At 40.2% G+C, this 20,456-nt stretch overlaps 3 protein-coding genes across 3 annotated transcripts; all 3 read right to left on the bottom strand.

Annotated features, from left to right (window-relative positions):
• Positions 1 to 1,059: 1,059 nt before the first annotated feature.
• LOC134670451 (alpha-(1,3)-fucosyltransferase C-like) lies at positions 1,060 to 3,476 on the bottom strand. The gene is made up of 3 exons (XM_063528277.1): positions 3,454 to 3,476; positions 1,733 to 2,374; positions 1,060 to 1,345 (listed from the first exon to the last, which is right to left on the bottom strand). Exons 1-3 carry the CDS (start codon positions 3,474 to 3,476, stop codon positions 1,060 to 1,062), a joined length of 951 nt encoding a protein of 316 aa, XP_063384347.1.
• Positions 3,477 to 4,291: 815 nt separating this feature from the next.
• Positions 4,292 to 5,866, bottom strand: LOC134670450 (alpha-(1,3)-fucosyltransferase C-like). Its single transcript, XM_063528276.1, has 2 exons — positions 4,912 to 5,866; positions 4,292 to 4,577 (listed from the first exon to the last, which is right to left on the bottom strand). Exons 1-2 carry the CDS (start codon positions 5,817 to 5,819, stop codon positions 4,292 to 4,294), a joined length of 1,194 nt encoding a protein of 397 aa, XP_063384346.1. The 5' UTR covers positions 5,820 to 5,866.
• An 888-nt stretch (positions 5,867 to 6,754) lies between these two features.
• Positions 6,755 to 9,330, bottom strand: LOC134670449 (alpha-(1,3)-fucosyltransferase C-like). The gene is made up of 3 exons (XM_063528275.1): positions 9,326 to 9,330; positions 7,563 to 8,204; positions 6,755 to 7,040 (listed from the first exon to the last, which is right to left on the bottom strand). Exons 1-3 carry the CDS (start codon positions 9,328 to 9,330, stop codon positions 6,755 to 6,757), a joined length of 933 nt encoding a protein of 310 aa, XP_063384345.1.
• Between the last annotated feature and the right edge of the window lie 11,126 nt (positions 9,331 to 20,456).

Below are 20,456 nucleotides of genomic sequence, written 5' to 3'. Positions count from 1 at the left end.
GAGTTCTAACTACGAAGCGAGCATCGCCGAGCGAGTACCGCTGAGCTAGTTTTATCTTATCGCGGCGACAAACTAGTAGAGCGAGTGTTCTCGCCGGCAGTGTGAACAGCCAGCGATGAACTATTAATATATGTGTCTCTTTTACCAACACAGGATCCTAATCTTTTGTTCGTTTCTTGGGCGAGAAAATCGCCGATAGTTAATCGCTTACTCGCTCTTGGTGGGACAAGTGCCTAAGATGATCCCAGTCTCTGTTGGGAACTCGGTACTCGAAGTTGTTGACTCGTACATCTACCTAGGATTAGGTAGGTCCAACTTCGAGCAGGAGGTCAACCGCCGAATCCAACTCGGTTGGGCAGCGTTCGGGAAACTACGCAATATCTCTTCGTCCGACATACCTCAGTGCCTCAAGACGAAAGTCTTTAATCAATGTGTGTTACCAGTGATGACTTACGGCTCCGAAACGTGGTCTTTCACTATCGGCCTCATCTCAAAATTTAAAGTCGCTCAACGAGCTATGGAGAGGGCTATGCTCGGTGTTTCTCTGCGTGATCGAATCAGAAATGAGGAGATCTGTAGACGAACTAAAGTCACCGACATAGCCCACCGGCTTAGCAAGCTGAAGTGGTAATGAGCAAGCCACATTGCGCGCAGAGATGATGGCCGATGGGGTCGGAAAGTGCTCGAGTGGAGACCACGGACTAGCAAGCGCAGCGTAGGACGTCCACCCACTAGATGGACGGACGACCTTGTTAAGGCCGCCGGAAGACGCTGGATGCGGGTCGCTTCCAACCGGTATGAATGGAGGTCCAAGGGGGAGGCCTATGTTCAGCAGTGGACGTCTTATGGCTGAGATGATGATGATGAATAAGATGATAACTAACGGGAAAAATTAAATAAATTGGAACCTTATGTAGTTTTCTTAGTAAATTTCATCAACAAAATATCTCGAGTTATCAGTTATCAACTTCTTCCCGCCGTATACGGAAACAGAAAGGCGATATAAAAATACATTTTAATTGCGATTGAGCCCAAAAATTATATCTATCTTAACGAACATCAACTGCCCCAACTGTCATCTTGACATCTCTCTTCCCAGTTCGGATTCCACCAGCTCCTGAAATGAGGATACGTGGACTTCATCGTCACCATACTCTCATCATTGAGCGCCGAGCACAAGTTGCACACGTCCTCTATTTGTTCAGGCTCGGAGTACTTGTAGTGGTTCCGCCATCGGAAGAACTCGTGGTACTTGCTCGGGTTGGCTATGATGTCCGCCATGACGTGGGCCAGGGATTCTGGCTCGTGGAGACGGGCATCAATGTAGGAGCCGGGCGGGAGGAACCTGCGAAAAGGTGGCACTTTACAGTAGATATCGCTGTTACCTGTGACATACAAAAATAAAGTAAAGTGAGTTGAAAAATTGGTTCACTCGTGTCCTTGAAAACTAACATAAGCTAATTGCAAAAATCACTCGTGTTTCCTGCATGAGATGAGTTCTAAAAACGGTACCCAACAAAACTGCCCATTCCGTGACCTATTTAAAATTATTTACACTTCTTAAAATTGATTATTTTGTGAGGATTCCTACGAAGAGTATTGTATCGTAGTGGTTATCCAAATAAATGGATTAAATTTATTACTTGGACTACCAATAACTTGGCTAACTTATTTTACAAGTTACAAGTGTCTACTGTTTTTTTATTGGACTTAGTGGTAACTGAATAAGTACCTGGTGTAGTTGGATCCTCCTAGCACAATCGGCACTGCGTCATTATTCAACGCGGTCAGCAACTTCTCTGTCACGTAGTCCTCCGCGAAGGCATTCTCAAAGGAAAGATAGAAGTAATAATCAGAGGACACCATAGCCCAACACTTCTCTTTCTCATACCAGTGGCAAACGCACGTACCACAGCTTCCGTATATGTCCACGGTCAAGTCATAAGGTTCCAATGCCTTCTGAAGTGACTTCACATATTTCTCTCTCTTACTTCTAGTGATGCAGTGAGATACAAACCAAGCTGCCGCCTTATTCTTACTTTTTAACTTCTCTTTTAACGTGTCGTCAATTTTTTTCATATCGTTAACCCAGTCTATGTCTATTCTAGGTCCAACGTGTACGCCATTCATATCCCTTATATAAATATACGAGTATATTACGTCAGAGTTCAGCTTGTAAGAGGATGTCCAGTTAAAAAAGTTGTCCCACAAAGGGTTGCAGATCGGTTGGTTCGTAGATGACTCAGTATTGAGGAAGATGTATTTCTGATGAGTTGATCTTAGCTGGGGCAGCTCTGACGCATTTACGTACTTCAAGTTTCTTCCATTAAAAGCTATGGCGACGAATTTTGTGAGGTCTCCCTTGAAATATCCTCTGTCCGCAGTCACATAACAATTTGTAAAGTCACACTTGTTCCTAATAAATGCGATTTGTCCTGTTCCTAAATAGGTGAACGGATGAAAGCTTTTTGGTGTCCAAACTAATATGTACATTAGGCCATTACGGTTAAATTTACTAGCAGTATTTACAATTCTAGGGGTATATTGGTTTGCAAAAGATGAATACGGAACGGGCTTATTCAAAGCTTCTTGAATTATCAATTGATCATCGAGTTCTATGTTGAAACGTTGACACCGGTTCACGTATATTATGAATACAAAGAAAGCAAAACATAGCAATTCAAAATATACCTTTGAAAAACGAACTTGCGGTGAACTTAATAGAGTGTATTTCGTCATTGTGCTTTGTAATAGCTAATTTGCGTTTAATAAACTTATAATTTAATTCAATTGTTTTTGGCTCCAATAAAAACTTTTTTATTTTTTAATTTACTGTTTGTTCTGACATATTATTTTTTAGCACAATTTTGTCCAATCTTGTTTGAGGGGCACATAATAACAGTGCTGTTCGACGTCTTGGCCTGCAATGGTGGAATAGAACATTTTCAAGTGAAACCTGACAATTGCTTACTAGGGCTGCAGTGCAACCGGTTGAGATAACGGATATATACAGCAGGACTGCAACCCGACTGCAATTGTTATGGGAACTGCACGCCAACTGTAGGTAACGCCGGCGTGCAGTTCCCACACAAGTTGCGGTGGGGTTACTGACCGTCTGTACCGGCCCTAACACGTCAAGGTATTTCACAAGCAATGAAAATAAATCAACAAAAATGAAAAAATAGCCATTTAAAAACTTTTTCAACGAGTAACGTGAAATTTTTCGTTATGTAATTTTGCTCTTGTGTGTGTGTGTGTGTGCGTGCGTGCGTGCGTGCGTGCGTGCGTGTGTGTGTGTGTGTGTGAGTGTGTGTGTGTGTGGACAAGTGAACTACATCGTCCTACATTACCTAAACATCTCGTATGAGCTGTTACATACATTTAAACCTTAATGCTATTACGATACAGTTGCTTTTTAAAGTATTGCTTTTTAAATTTCTTGTGAATCTTTACCTGCGTTCTTGTCCTCGGTGCATGGTGATCAAAGCCTTATAGGGAAAATACTAGGTCCTTCTATTAGATCTAGGAGGCCGCACACTGCTCCGAGCCCAAGAACGTCTGGTCTATAACCCGTCCCAACACAGACCCTAAGACAGACAGATAGAGAGAATGACGGCAAGAGGCCCGACGGAATGACACTGGTGCCTTGGAGCATGGGTCGGCGCTAGTTTGGGACGCTATTTGCGTTGATACCCTGGCACGGTCCCAAGTTCCAAGCACCAAAGATTCTGCTGCGCTGCGGCCTCCTCAGCCGAAAGCCTCAAGCGCCGCAAACATGCCGCTCTGGGAAGCAGCTACATATTTGCGGCGTTTGGTGTCGAAACTTTGGGGCCGTGGGGGCCAAGCGCGCGTCGACTGTACAAAGACTTGTCAGCGCGCCTAATACATGCTTCTGGTGACCAGAGGGCTGGCCACTATTTCGCCCACCGTATTAGCATCACTATACAGCGGGGAAATACGGCCAGCCTTCTGGGCCTTGCCCGTTGACGGCGATCTGGGCCAATTTTTTTATCTATAGATTTTTAAGTTTTACTATGTTTGTTTATTTCTTTCTTTGTTTTTATTAATAAAATATAAAATTAATTGATAGGTAAACAACCGCGCGCTTAAGTATTAAAAATAGCCTGCGTGGTTCGCTCACTGCCCCATTCTACAGTTTATATATAAATAAATAATCATGTTCATGGCACATATTTGGCTTATATAAATTTGTTAATAGTGAAAAAGAAGGCGATAAAAAAATACTTTTTAATTAAGATTGAACCCAACAAAATATCTATGTTAATGAACATCAAGTTTCCCAATTGTCATCTTGACATCTCTCTTCCCAGTCCGGATTCCACCAACTCCTGAAATGAGGATACGTGGACTCCATTGTCACCATATTCTCATCATTGAGCGCCGAGCACAAGTTGCACACGTCCTCTATTTGTTCAGGCTCGGAGTACTTGTAGTGGTTCCGCCATCGGAAGAACTCGTGGTACTTGCTCGGGTTGGCTATGATGTCCGCCATGACGTGGGCCAGGGATTCTGGCTCGTGGAGACGGGCATCAATGTAGGAGCCGGGCGGGAGGAACCTGCGAAAAGGTGGCACTTTATGGTAGATGTCTCTTGGTAGGTTGATTCGTGTCCTCGAAAACTGAATCACTCGTCCGCCCTTTATGAGATAAGTTCTAAAAACGGTACCTAACAAACTTCTTCATTCTCATCATACTATTAAAATTTGCTTAGACTGGTTCTAAAAGCGGTACCTAACAAATTTCTTCATTCTAATCATACTATAAGAGAATGGAACCGTTGTGGTTATCTAAATAAAGAGGTTAAGTTTATTAGTTAGACAGCCAATAACTGGCTAATTTATTGTACAAGTTGCAAGAACTTTTTTTTGGACTTAAAGAATTGAATAAATACCTGGTGTAGTTGGATCCTCCCAGCACAATCGGCACTGCGTCATTTTTCAACGCGGTGAGCAACTTTTCTGTCACGTAGTCCTCCGCGAAGGAATTCTCAAAAGAAAGATAGAAATAATAATCAGATGACACCATAGCCGAACACTTCTTTTCATGACAGGCGTGGCACACCAACGTACCACAAAGTCCGTATATGTCTATGGTCAACCCATAAGGTTCCAACGCCTTCTGAAGTAACTTCACATATTTCTCTCTCTTACTTCTAGTGATGCAGTGAGATACAAACCAAGCTGCCGCCTTCTTCTTACTCTTCAACTTCTGTTTTAACCTGTCACTAATTCCTTTCATATCTTTAACCCAGTCCATGTCTATTCTTGGTCCAACGTGTACGCCATTCATATCCCTTATATAAATATACGAGTACATTACATCAGAGTTCAGCTTGTAAGTGGATGTCCAGTTGAAAAAGTTGTCCCACCAAGGGTTGCAGACCGGTTGGTAAGTAGAAGACTCTAAGTTGAAGAAGATGTATTTCTGATGAGGCGATCTTTGCTGGGGCAGCCCTGACGCATTTACGTATCTCAAGTTTTTTCCATTAAAAGCTATGGCGTCGAATTTTGTGAGGTCTCCCTTGAAATATGGTCTGTTAGCAGTTACATAACAATTTGTAAACTCACACTTGTTCCTAATAAATACAATTTGTCCTGTTCCAAATTTGTTGAACGGACTATAACTTTTTGATGTCCAAAGCAATATATACTTTAGGCCATGACGGTCAAATTTACTAGCAGTATTTTTAATTCTAGGGGTATATTGGTTTGCAAAAGATGAATCCAGAACGGAATTATTCAAAGCTTCTTGGATTTTTAGTTCATCGAGGTCTGTGTTGAAACGTTGACACCATTTCATGTATATTATGAATACAAAGAAATCATAACATAGCAATACAAAAAAAATCTTTGAAATATCGACTTGCTGTGAACTTAATAGATTCTTCATTGTGCTTTGTAATAGGAAATTTGCATTTGTTAAACTTATGATTTAATTCAATCGTTTTGCCTCCAATACAAACTATTTTATTTTTTTTAGTTTTTATTCTGACATATTATTTTTTTAGCCGAATTCTGTCCAGTCTTGTTTGTGTGGCACAAAAAACAGTACTGTTTGACGTCTTGGCCTGCAATTATACAATAGAAAATTTTCAAGACAAACCTGACAATTGTATATTTACTAGGGCTGCAGTGCAACCGGTTGAGATAACGTATGTGAAAATTGATAGAACATGAGTAAGTAAGTCATTTGAAAATTGGTAGTCAATGAATCATTATTTCAAACTCAAACTGAAGAAGAAGAAGAACCTTACTTTATTATAGAAAAAGATAGTTGACACAAGTGTCTTTGTAAATTAATTGGTAATAATCAACTTGGCGCTGCGGAAACAACAGATTTCGTTTCGTACTGGAAGTAATTAGCACTTATTTCTTAGATGTACATGTTTTTCCATAGTTTATATTTTGATGTAATTTCTATCTGTAAGTGCATAAATATTAACGTTGTGGTAAAATTTGAATACATTTAATACACAGAATCTTTACATGAAACTGTATTATATTTGATACATTGACAAGAACTCGGAAATTGCTAAGTACCAACTTGACCCCAGGCTCCCGTAAGCCGTGGCAAGAAGCCGAGATGATAACGCGAGGAAGATGATATAAATAAATAATGTTCATGGTACATATTTGGCTTACGGCATAATTATGATAATAGTAAACAAGTAGGTGAAATGAAAAATACTTTTTAATTGATATTGATCCCAACAAACATATCTTTGTTAACGAACATCAAGTTTCCCAAGTGTCATCTTGACATCTCTCTTCCCAGTTCGGATTCCACCAACTCCTGAAATGAGGATACGTGGACTCCATCGTCACCATACTCTCATCATTGAGCGCCGAGCACAAGTTGCACACATCCTCTTTATGTTCTGGTTCGGAGTACTTGTAGTGGTTCCGCCATCGGAAGAACTCGTGGTACTTGCTCGGGTTACCTATAATGTCCGCCATTACGTGGGCCAGGGATTCTGGCTCGTGGAGACGGGCATCGATGTAGGAGCCGGGCGGGAGGAACCTGCGAAAAGGTGGCACTTTACAATAGATATCGCTGTCTACCTGTGATATACAAAAGTAAAGTGATTTAAAATTGGTTAACTCATGTCCTCGAAAACTCACACAAAGTAATTGCAAAAATCACTCGTGTGTTCTGCATGAGATGTGTTCTAAAAACGGTATCTAACAAAACTGCGCCACTTGCACCATCCCACTAACACGGAGTTTACCAGTTAAACCGTTAAATTGTACTTGTATTACCTTGGTAACTCTAGGTTTAACCGGTTAACCCCGGGTATGTGAATGGTGCAAGTCGCCCTTAGACTACTAAGAATTTTAATTTTGTGAATATTCCAATGAAGAGTATTGTATCTCAATGGTTATCTAAATAAAAAGATTAAATTTTAGAATACAATAGAAAATAATTTGGACCGGATTTAATTTAGTTGGACTACCAATAAGTTGGTTTATTTCTTCTACAAACTGCAAGGACTGTTTTTTTTTTGGAACTAATGTGATAAATTGAAGCTGAGTTTGTAAATACCTGGTGTAATTGGATCCTCCAAACACAATCGGCACTGCGTCATTATTCAACGCGGCCAGCAACTTCTCTGTCACGTAGTCCTCCGCGAAGGCATTCTCAAAGGAAAGAAAGAAGTAATAATCAGAGGACACCATAGCCCAACACTTCTCTTGCTCCAACGGATTGCAAACTAACCTACCACAATCTCCGTATATGTCTACGGTCAACCCATAAGGTTCCAACGCCTTCTGAAGTAACTTCACATATTTCTCTCTCTTACTTCTAGTGATGCAGTGAGATACAAACCAAGCTGCCGCCTTATTCTTACTTTTTAACTTCTCTTTTAACGTGTCGTCAATTTTTTTCATATCTTTAACCCAGTCCATGTCTATTCTAGGTCCAACGTGTACGCCATTCATATCCCTTATATAAATATACGAGTACATTACATCAGAGTTCAACTTGTAAGTGGACGTCCAGTTGAAAAAGTTGTCCCACCAAGGGTTGCACATCGGTTCGTTCACTGAAGACTCTGTGTTGAAGAAGATGTATTTCTGATGAGTCGACCTTCGCTGGGGCAGCTCTGACTCATCTACGTGTTTCAGATCTCTTCCATTAAAAGCTATGGCGACGAATTTTGTGAGGTCTCCCTTGAAACATCCTCTGTCCGCAGTCACATAACAATTTGTATACTCACACTTGTTCCTAATAAAAACGATTTTTCCTGTTCCAAAACAGCTGAACGGATAAGAGTTTTTTGGTGTCCAGAGCAATATGTACTTTAGGCTATTACGGCCAAAACGAGCAGTGTTTTCAATTCTAGGGGTGTATTGGTTTGCAAAAGATATATCCAGAACGGGGTTATTCAAAGCTTTTTGGGTTATCGATTGTTCGAGGTCCGTGTTGAAACGTTGAGACCATTTCATGTATATTATGAATACAATGAAAGTATAACATAGCAATACAAAAAATATCGGTGAAAAACCAACTTGTGTTGAACTTAATTGAGTGTATTTCGTCATTATGCTTTGTAATAGGAAATTTGCGTTTGTTAAACCGAAGATGTCATTCAATTGTTTTGCCCCCAATAAAACGTTTTTTTTTAACTGTTGACAAATTATTTTTTAACACAATTATGTCCAATCTTGTTTGAGGGCCACAGAATAACACTCTGTTCGACGTCTTGGCCTGCAATGATAGAATATACAATTTTCAAGAGAAACCTAACAGTGGTTTAATTTACTAGGGCCGCAGTGCAATCAGTTTAGAACGGATGAGAAAATTGGTCAAATATGAGTAACAGGCCTATTCGGATTTCGAGATAATCACAAGATCTAGAGACGATTTAGAGATCAACTAGATCTACATTAGATATCGACTAGATGTGACTTGGATATCTAAGTCATAACTTGTCGAAATCGTTCAAGAGGACCTCCAGAATCGCGGAAACGTCAAATTTGACATACCTATATATCTTACAAATATCTTTAAATTATCCATTTCATAACTTGTTGAAGTCTAGTAGAAATCTAATTCATTTTCCGAATCGAGCCGTAAGTCATTCTAATATCGTTAGTTTCCGAAAACAATTATGCACTACATCTGTATGTTATATATAGGCATAGTTAGGCATCTACCGGCGAGTGCGGATAAAAGTACCTACAGTCGGAAAAGTACAACAAAAGCCACTCCGTCCAAGACGTTAACGAAAAAAGTTCGCCAAGTTAATTAGAAAAGTTCAGTACGTGCACCCACACAGACGTAGCCGTGCGTGCACCGAATACCTCATATTATTTTATACGGAGTCTACCTGATAGAGTTAGACCGAAAAAAGTCTGCAGCGATATTGACAGCACACGCAGTGCAAGTGTTATTTTAAACGTCAAACTTTTATGAAATTATGACGTATAAATAACAGATGCACCGCGTAGGCTATCAAAATCGCTGCAGACTTTTCTCGGTCTCACTCTAGCAGTGAAACTTGCTTGACAAAGTTTGTATAAGTACGCATGTCCGAAGAAATAGAGAGTAATTAAAAACCGAAGACTGCATTTTTACAAGCTTTTTATTAACTTGCAATGTACCGTCGAAAGTTTTTATTTATGACCCATTTTGTACTTTGTCACAGTGAAAATTTGTATACGATCTCTAGCTACTTCCATATTAATACTTTCGACCGTACATATTAATAGTATGTTGTGCGGGTCAAATCTTGCAAGTTAAATTTGACCCACTTGAGATTTTTGACCCGTTTTTCTGTCAAAGTCGGTGTAGAGTTAGTTTATAGTATTTTTCAAATTCAATGGGTACGATGACAGCTGTCATTTCAATACAATTATACGAGGATGGAGATGACATATGTCATCCTACCCATCAAGTTTGAAAAATACTATAGACCGACTCTATCTCTGTCAACAACTTTCATATCTGTGTTTAGGCCGCCATTTTGTAATTGGATGAGGCCGCGGGCGGCAGCAAATCTACTTACAAACTCTTTGTATTGACTATCGCGGGACACGGAGCCATGAAGCGGAGAAAACGGTAGACAACAGTTAACGATGTGCCGTTCGCGAAATTTTCCCGAGAACTGAGAAATCTATCGGCAACGTTCTCGGAAATTTCGCGGAAATGATCTCTGAGAGTTTTACCCTTTCGTCGCAAAAGCGATGAATTCTTTTGTTTAATCGCTTATTCAATAAGACGAATAATAATTATATTGTTCAATCGCTTAGTCAATAAGACAAATGAGATAAGGAGATAGAGTAGGAGCTTAAAGGCAAATACTTGGCACCATTCATAGCAATATAAAAAATAATACTAATTGATAAAAAAACAGAACTAAAACAACATAAAATTGCCCAAACAAGTTATTTGAGGCAAAAGGTATAAACTGAACAAAAGTAAATATTACATTCCATTAAAAAAAATAAGATTGATCTTACTTATTTATGCTAATGAGAACGTTCTCGAGAAATTTTTCGGAAAATTCTCCGGAAAGGAATTCTCAGAAACGAGAACGTTCTCATTGGCACATCACTAACAACAGTAAAAAAATGTGTATAATACAAACGGCCTGATTCTAATTTTAATACACCGTTAACTTCAGAACTCAGGTAACTGTAGTCCTATAAGCGCCACTTGCACCTTTCCACTAACCGGGGGTTAACCGGTTAAACTGTTAACCCAGTGTAAAAAGTACTGGTACCCATGGGAACTCCGGTTTAACCGGTTAACCTTGGGTTAGTGAATGGTGCAAGTGTCCCTAATCTAACGATGGTCCAGTTTTTAACGCTGATTATTGATTTGCAATCGTTACATTTATATTGGAGATATAGGTTACTAATTCTTTTTCTATACCTACTAGGATACTCTACAACTACATAATTTGAAAAATATTTATAGGCCATCGCCCACACTGTTAACTATACATCGGTGGACCTTATGCCTTTTGTAATAAGGTCACCCGATGTTCAGTTAGAAGTGCTGCTGCTTGTACATGCTCGTACTTTACTGTTTCTAGAATTTAGACCATAGTTGTGTACTAAAGTTACCTGAGTCTACGATACCTACGTCAAAAATTGGATAAGTAACGAGGGGTGGTTTGAAAAGTAACTTGGTTCGATAGAAATTCAGAATATGGTCTTAGCTGGCAGAAGAATAAAAGTACGCAAATTAGATAATGCCATAAGAATCTCAAGTATGTGAATTCTTTACATTTTTCCTAAAGCTTGGTGTCATAAAGTACACAACATTCCTCAACAGTTTTCAGATCGAACCAAGTACTAACTTATTAAACCGCCCTAGTACCTACAATATGGATCGGATCTTACCTGAAAATAAGGGAAACAACATTTAGGACAGATTATTCCACGAAATCAATAACGTTTTAAAGAAAATATTAGGTATAAAATGACATAACTATTACGAAAACATTTTATCAAAATCAACTGTCATGTCATCGATATGTCATATGCTAATAACGTATTCTTCCTCTATTCGTGTTAAGGTTCCTTTTTAAGGTCCCGTACCCAAAGGAAGCAAGTAAAATGGAACCCTATTAAACTGAAAATGGCAATTAGATTCCAAAAAAAGTAACACAATGTTGCCACTTTTTACCAGCGCGTCTTGTATTTATGTAAAAATAAGTAAATAAAAGTACTTTTGTTCAATCTTAGGAGTAAAATTACCAATAAATAAATTATCTTAGCGTGTTTATTTATAAAAAGGAATTTACTATTTTACAAACAAATTATTGCAATGGCAACATTGTCTTACTTTTTTTGGAATCTAATTATGATTTTCAGTTGACTAAGACTCCACTATCCGTCTGTCTGTCTGTCTGTCCGTCTGTCTGTCACCAGGCTGTAACTCGAGAACCGTGATAGCTAGGCAGTTGCAATTTTCACCGATGATGTATTTCTGTTGCCGCTGTAACAACAGATAAAAAACAAAATAAAATAAATATTTAAGTGGGCCTCATCGCACCAGCGATACCTAGGACGCCCAACCGGCCGTCGACCATCCGGACGGATGCATGGATGGATGGTGCGATGAGGTAGTGAAAGATCTGAACGAGCTCGGTGCCGTCGATTGGACAGAAACGGCGCTAGACAGAGAAGCATGGCGTTCCTTAGTGTCAGAGGCCAAGATCCACTTCGGGTCGCTGTAAGTAAGTAAGTAAGTAAGTATTTAAGTGGGGCTCCCATACAACAAACATGATTCTTTTGTCGTTTTAGCGTAATGGTACGGAACCCTTCGTGTGCGAGTCCGACTCACACACGGCCGGTTATTCATACGATAGATGGCCATATGCTAACTTATTAAAGAGTATTGAAAGGACAATTCTGTCGTGCAGGTCCAAAATGAGGCAGTAAGGCAGGCAGAAAGGACATACCACCTCCGATTCATCGTGACTAGAAACGGATAAGTTTCGTAGCTCGATGTGATTGCTTGTGCTCAGGGGCCCCGTAATGACATCAGCGAGCGATAGGCACTCTCCGCCCGCGCCGGGGGATTTTTATCACAAATGCGCGATATACACTTATCACACTGATGTAGCCCGTTCGCCGCTCCGGTGTGTGAGCGAGACAGCGCTATGCACGTGTATGGCTATGTCCCACTCGCACACCAGAGCGGCGTGCGGATAAACAGCCAATGTGAAGACCGCTTTACGCACAACCCGCGGGCGGAGAAGGAACTAGCAAGCGATGTAGTAAAAACCAATTTTACTGCTATATTCCTCCTACTTTGAGTTACCATCAATAGTAGCGGATAAGACTGCGCATCAAAACCAGGATGTGATTGTCAAAAAGTTTTGCAAAAAAATATTTACCAATGTGTGAAATAATCAGTGTCGCATCTGTTTTGAAGTATTTATGTTTGAAGGTTAACTGTAGAGATATAATATATCTTTATTTGTAATAGGTAAAACAATTAGAGGTTGTTATCGTGCAGTCTTCTATACACTAGGGGAAGGTGGGAACTGTGGAAGCTTGTGGAAGCAACTAACAGCTATTTTAACAGGAAACTATAATGCTCATCATCATCAACATCGACTTATCTGTTTATAATTTTCAGTCAGCGTATGTTTGATTTGACACAAACATCTTGACCAAGTTATAACGAATTTCCCAAAAAGTAGGAATTGTACGAATGCACGTGGCCTCTTAAGCCATTCATTTCGTCCGAGCCAGATTTATTATTTTCGCTATTTCTCTTATTTTTCAAAACTTCATCGAAATCGTTCCACCCGGTTGAGAGCTAACGATGTCACAGACAGACAGATAGACAGACAGACAGAAAGGCAGACAGACACACATTGACGTCAAACTTATAACATTTCTCTGTTTGCGTCGGGAGTTAAAAACCCTTTAGCCCTTAACTCTAGTCTTCAAATCCAAAGGGAGTTCATTAAGGCATCTCCAGAACAACAATCAATGCTCAGCTCATTAACGTCCAAATGGAACGCCAGTGGCTGGCGGTCGAGTGAATTAGTACTGGAGAGAGTGGCTTACGGCGCGACAAGTGCCCAGTAATGGATACCTATTAACCGCAGGCCATACCTCATGGTTAGGGTTGGCACTTGTCTGTTTTAAATTAAACTCTCTTTCTCCCTCGGTGACCGACTGTGTAAAAGTTGCAATTACGGGGCTTCGAATCCAAACCCCTTGTAAGTATTTACTTACATTAGTTTTCAGGGTTGTCATCATGTGTTTCAAATAGGACCAAGGAAAAAACAGAACAATCTATCAAAAAATGAAATGATGTGAGATACGTGTGGGTGGAAATGAGATTCCCTGTGGGAGCGTAGACTCGTATCCTACTGACTGCGCCATGTCAAGGTTCAGTTGCCATCAGATATATGGGAGCACCCAAGGTGTTCACAAAATCTGAACACGCACTCTAAGGCCTAGACAATAGATAAGAGGCGTGTTTCGATATTGGTCACTGTGAAGTCTGTGCAGAGTTGACACAGATTCTAACATACTAAGCGCTACTTGTACCATCCCACTAACCCGGGGTTAACCGGCTAAACCGTTAACCCAGTGTCAAATAATACTGGTAACCATTGTAACTCCTTTTTTAACTTTTTAAGTCTTCCGACCGGACGTCTCCTAGTTGGTCGCCCCAGATAAGCTCTTTAGAAAGACCTGTGTGGCAGGCAAGCGGCTGAATGGCGTCAGATCGCACAGGAAAGGAACGAGTGGCGCAATCTAGTGTCGGAGGCCAAGATCCACTTCGGGTCGCTGAGTCAGCGAAGTAAGTAAGTAACTCCGGGTTAGTGAATGGTGCAAGCGACACGGCTAGTAAAAACTTGTTAAAAGTAAAACAGTGCGTGTAGCAACCCTACAAAGTGAGCCCTCCATCCATTACTCGGTTTCCTCAGCGCGGCAGCACGCAACCACTCGCGGCGAGATCAAAGCCACCTGTCCTCACACTAAACGACCAAATTACATACACTTAGTGTGACAGTTACGATCTTTTGTGAACCGCCCTCTGCCGGAATCAGGAGGCGAACTGAAAAAGTGAGGATTTTTATAAGGATTCTTATTTATGTGACTTGCGGTTTTACATCTGGCTTGTTTCAGGTTAGCCGCGGAACTTACGAATTGTTAAATAAGTATGATATTATGATAAGTTGGACTGAGAAAAATGAAGTGAACCAGATACGAACCGTAAGAGAAGTAAGGCACTGTCGCGGTCTCCATCAGACCCTATATGTATAGGTACCTATGTTTTGGTCGCCGAGAGACTGAGTCGCCGACGACTAGTCGACAATGCGTTACGGCTCTAAAAATTAGCTTTAGGTTCCCTTAAATTTCCGTAGTCTACAGGAAAGACAGAAATGATTGGCGATTACTCCACCGACAAGAGCAAAGCTCTTAAGTTATGATGATGATGACAGGAAAGACGCGAGCGAGTTTGCTAAAAAATGTGTACTATTATCACAGGAAAAGAAGAAACACTGGGGCCAAATTTGACTTGTACAACTGTCAGATTTCGCATCCACGTCAAATCAACAGTTGATTTTATTGCATACCGAGTGTTGATTCTATCAACGGTGGATAATATCATTTGGTACAACCAAAACCATCCAAAACTCAACTCTAAACTAAGGGTGGTTCGGTGTGGTTTCCTTGTCACTCTGACTGTGGATTGTTAATGTCAAATTTTGACATTGTACGTATTCGAGAACTTATGATTTTTCCCACATCAAAGGGAGATCAACACGATACGTCAAACGTCGCTTGTCGAATAGGAATCCTGGACTCATTCATAACATACACGAAATACATAATAGATACTCTCGGGAATTTCAATAAAATATAATATAGGTTATTACCTGTATTTGTTTTGTAGAGATCGTTGAGGGTTATTACCCTTACCTGGTTTACAGCAGTTCTGCTGCCCATCATGGCGAATACCTCCCTACCTAAAACTTGGGGCAGGTTCACCCGTACTATTGTGGGAACCTGTCCAAAACCACTAACTAAACATACACCGCAATTCCCTACCAATACAGCTCTTACTGAAACAAAGAGCAAACGGCCGCCCGTATCTTTAGCGAGGACCGTTTGACTCAAATCAATTACACAAAAAAAAATGTCCCACGTTCGCGCGTAAAGACGAGAAAAATCAGCATGCTATGGAGTCACAGTTTTGTCTTGGCGACGACGTTAAGTCCATTGTATAGGTCCACGATTAAAAGAACAAGGATCGTATCGCTTCGTAATCCTGTAATCCAACCAAACAACGGAACGCTCTCGGGAAGACGCCGTTTTTACTGGAGTAATCTGACATCGTTTACCGCGAGCGCTTCTGACGGCCGAAGCCTCAAGCATGGTCCGAGTCAAATACTTACGCGGTTATCCCGGTATGCGAGCAAGGCAACGCTTAATGTACATAGGTATATACATATATATAGGTATATAGCATGAACCCGCTTCGGAGCGGCGAGCAGTACAGTCACCTGCAATATGTTACTCTTCGAAGGCCGCAAAAATATGTGACACGCTCTTATGGCTTTACAAATAAGACCGTGTCAGATATTTTTGCGGCCTTCGTTGTGTAACAAATTATTGCAGGTGACTGTACCCCTAGTGTAAATTTTATTCGATAGCGTGACATTATGACGTATGCGTTGTTAAGTGTCATTTTGTATAGGGATTTTGTTGCAGTTGTTGTTGTTGCTGTTCAAAATCCCATACAAAATGAGGCTTAACGCTACGCAAACGCGTACTCACGTCACACTATCGTACGAAATTTACACTAGAGATTCAGAGGACCTACCACACACACGTTCGACGTGTTGTCTCCCTGTCACACTTACGTACGAATTTACAAGGGCGACCGAGAGACAACACGTCGAACTTGGTTCGGGGTAGGCCCTCTGTCATCTTGGCTATATAGGCCCCCTCTTGAGTTCCAATGCAACGCTATCGCTCTTGGTTTGGGAGGTTAATTCGACTCCCTCTTGGAATCGGAGAAAAACCGACATCTAAGGATTAGCGCACTTAGACATTAATTGAAGTCACGTTTAGGGGTTGTAAGGGCGGAGGGTCCAAACGTTGTGCTCACTCAAATAACTAGTTATACTCTGTATCTTTAGGTATTTAAAAAAAAGTAAACAAAATCTACCCTCAAATGGCTCCTTAAGCCAGTTGAGGGTAGATGAAAATATTACATAATAAAATAATGTAGGTTATAGTCAAGTCGTTCAGTGACAGATAAAGGCGGCTTTGTATTTTGTTGGTTAACCTATAAATGTTCTACCCGAAAATGTACAAATTGTTTGTTTACTTTTATTTAAATACCTAAAGATACAGACTATAGTTTGGATTGAATGATACAATAATTAGTAGATTCTAACGCATTGTTTAGGTAAGTATAGTATACCAAAAAATAGAAGTTATAATATTAGTTATAGATATTTAATTGCTATGAATTTTGTAAAAAATGTGTACGCGTAAATTTTTAGGTAATGCATCTCTAATAAATTCCAACCAAAAGAGATTTGAAAAAGCTCATAAGGACAATTAATTGGCGCAAGAGGTATCAATGTTTATTTAACTGCAAGTCATATCAAACCGAGTTAATAACTTAATATTTTGAAACTTCGAATGACGCCCAGGCCTCGAAGCGCAAACAATTCGGCGAAACACGCGCGCCGATTGACCGGAAATAGTAGCGGCTGTATTTACAACTTCCGGCCGGTGACGGGGAACAATTAATAACTTTTATCGCTTCCGGTGGCGTCGCGCGCAATTAGCTGGGCCATAAAAATCGTGATTGGGAGCCCTTCGGCTTTAGTATCGATAATGTAGGGACTAGCAGTGGTGATAGTATTGGTCTTCTACCTATACAGTGTGGAAAGATAAGTCGGGCCCTGGAGGGAAACTACCTTAAATCCTTAACCTGGCTCATTTTACTTAAAGGAGACATTCCTTTATTTTTAAAAAGAAACAAAACTGCATTTTACTTAATGTTTCCTTTAAGTAAAATGAGCCAGCTTAAGAATTTAAGGTAGTTTCCCTCCAGGGCCCGACTTATCTTTCCACCCTGTATAGGTACTTCAGTCTTCACTCAAGTCCTTTAAGAGGCCCAGCGGGTCTCTATTGTTTCCCATAAAGTTTTAAGTCATAATGTATTGTTTGTCCACATTTTCGTTAATCATAATTTGGTTTTTCTCAGGATCGCGTATCTTTTCAGGATTGCCATAAAACAAACCTAACCTAACCTTTCTATAGAATAACCTTACGAAAATCCTGAAAAGTTAACGGTTTCAGAATGATGACTAATGATAATATGACAATCATTACATTATGGCTTTCAATAATTATGTCAAACAAAGGGACCCCGTCCCCAGCAAGCACGGATCTCCATGAAAACATAGTTAGTAGGTACATTTTAAAACGACTGGCTAGATTGCTCTGAAACTTTATACTTACAATAAGGTAAGGTATATCTAGTCCTGTACGGATATGACAGTCGTATTTGTCTACGTGACAGCGTGATAAAACGGTATCCGTCTCTTTCTATCCCGCAGAGTTAAAAAGTAACAGTTGTTTTATCACGTGGATAAATGTGGATAAAGCGATCCATAATAGGCTTGCTGTAAAAATATTTAATCTCATTCGGCCCGATTCGTACTTTAAGATACGACAGTTAAAATAGATCTAGAAACGATATGGATTAGATATGTCAGTGTCAAATGTGACCTTTCTTTAATATCGGTTCTAGATCTATTAATTGACGTATCTTAACCTCTTGGGGTTCAATGTCCTAATACTAGTACAAATTACCTCCAATGAAATTTGAATCCTTATTAAACGGAACAGAGTTGCTTTTGTTTTGTTTTGTTTGATCTTTAAGCAAAGCAAAATCGACTCTATTTTCTAATACAATTAATTCAAATTTGCCTGGCAATTTTTCTTATATGGTGGGCCGCTAGAGGTTAAAGTTCAAATCGGGCAGATGGACTCACAAAATGTCGGATAGGTACTACTTACTACAAAAAATCCCGCTTTACATTCTCAGAGCGGCTACCGCGAAAACCGAAATTCGCAAATTGCGGGGATCTTTCTCTTTTACTCCAACGAAGGCGTAATTAGAGTGACAGAGAAAAATCCCCGCAATTTGCGACCTTCGATTTTCGCGGTTATTGCTCTGCTTTTGAAGGTAAACACGTAGTCACGTACCTTTGCATATTCCCGAGCCGGCCAAGCATGAGTTATCAGTCGCCAGGAAATGAGATTTTTGTCTACCCTCGAACGAACCCTGTTACCGCCTGTTTAGCGTGGAATGTATCGCTGAATCAAAGGAAACCGAGATACCGACTTCCATTTAAAAAAGATGGATGATTGCAAAGTTCATTACATTTTCGGATGATATAAATCTTCTTTTACAATTAAACTTTTTTGCAAGGAGCAATTAGTTACTTATTTTAACTTTTGATTATTGTATTTATTTATTTAGAATACATACAGTCATATATGATACATGATTGATTGATTGATGCATTCCTGTTATCCCTCATTAGGGACATAGGGCTCGCAGAAGAATCCTCCATTTGTCACGATCTTGAGCGGCTTCTTCCAGCTCTTTCCAGCCGAGTCAAGTTGAGCCAGCCTCTTTCTCAACTGATCGCCTCCATGTAGTACAAGGCCTAAGTCATAAGTGCATAATACGCACATAAATCTTACTACTAAAGAGGTTCATAAAATAAGTAACTGAAAATTGGTAAACAATAATACATAAGCATAAGCCTAAGCTAGGATACATACCTACAATATGAAGTAAAAGTTCAGATAATACAGTTTGGTATGTTTTCTAAATTTAAAACTTTCTTATTCTAATAATGTAATTGTAATTACATAGGTAGATAGGTACTCATTATTTTTTCTAGTTTCTTCTCTCTCCGTGGTCGCCAAGAACTTTATTTGTCTCTACTATTTAGTTTCTGATTTTCCTCCACAGCCTTATTTATATTAAACACTCCATTTATGCTTCTTACCCCAGATTCATATCGCAATATTGCGGAATATCGCAATATAACTCAGTAGATATTAATGTAGAGTTTAGATTATCGAGCAATAGTCGGGACGTCGCCGACTGCAGATTAAACAAATATCACCCGACTCCGGCTCTGAGCGCTACGAACGGGTAGAAATGGCTTGGTATTTCCAAGCCTCATTTTACTCAGAGCTCGGGATAACTGTGTGCGTACTTGCTTAGCCAACGTGCAAGCGTTAACGGTCCGTTGCGAGCGAAACGCAACTGTCACTGTCGCACCAGTGAAGAAGAGTGATAGAGAGAGATTACGATACGCTAAGGAGCGTTGACGATTGGCATAAGCTAGTTACGCGTTCTGAAAGGGATAAACGACACCACGAAACGAGTAAAAAAATAATATAGTATGGCGTAACGCACTGTTACTGGTTTTCCCAATATGACTTGAAACTCAGGTAGCCATTTGAGGTGTCTTTACGCGTCAAAAGCCCGCTCCACACTCGTTCGCGAAGCCGCGAACGCGAGTGTGGAGTCGAGATCGCAGATAAATAAATAAATAAATATTGGGGACATCTTTACACAGATCAACCTAGCCCCAAACTAAGCAAAGCTTGTACTATGGGTGCTAAGCGACGATATACATACTTATATAGATAAATACATACTTATATACATAGAAAACACCCATGACTCAGGAACAAATATTAGTGTTCATCACACAAATAAATGCCCTTACTGGGATTCGAACCCAGGACCAGCGGCTTCGCAGGCAGGATCAGCGAAATCGACTCCACACTCGCGTTCGCGGCTTCGCGCCGCGTAACGTTTCACCAGGACTGTGGAAGAGCTAAATGCTTTTAGAGTGACATCCGTTGATGTCAACTTCTCATCATCATCATCATTTCA

Source organism: Cydia fagiglandana, chromosome 14, assembly GCF_963556715.1.
Source record: "Cydia fagiglandana chromosome 14, ilCydFagi1.1, whole genome shotgun sequence".
Taxonomy (NCBI): domain Eukaryota; kingdom Metazoa; phylum Arthropoda; class Insecta; order Lepidoptera; family Tortricidae; genus Cydia; species Cydia fagiglandana.
This window is presented reverse-complemented; position numbering and strand designations above follow the sequence as displayed.

Excerpts from the sequence above, each read along its gene's own strand:
- LOC134670450 (XM_063528276.1), bottom strand. The coding sequence starts at position 5,819 with ATGAAATGGTGTCAACGTTTCAACACAGACCTCGATGAACTAAAAATC. Across the intron at positions 4,578-4,911 it reads GGAGGATCCAACTACACCAG|GTTCCTCCCGCCCGGCTCCT; the intron begins GTATTTATTCAA and ends ACCTTTTCGCAG.
- LOC134670451 (XM_063528277.1), bottom strand. The coding sequence starts at position 3,476 with ATGCACCGAGGACAAGAACGCAG. Across the intron at positions 2,375-3,453 it reads CACCGAGGACAAGAACGCAG|AGGATATTTCAAGGGAGACC; the intron begins GTAAAGATTCAC and ends GACTGCGGACAG. Across the intron at positions 1,346-1,732 it reads GGAGGATCCAACTACACCAG|GTTCCTCCCGCCCGGCTCCT; the intron begins GTACTTATTCAG and ends ACCTTTTCGCAG.
- LOC134670449 (XM_063528275.1), bottom strand. Across the intron at positions 7,041-7,562 it reads GGAGGATCCAATTACACCAG|GTTCCTCCCGCCCGGCTCCT; the intron begins GTATTTACAAAC and ends ACCTTTTCGCAG.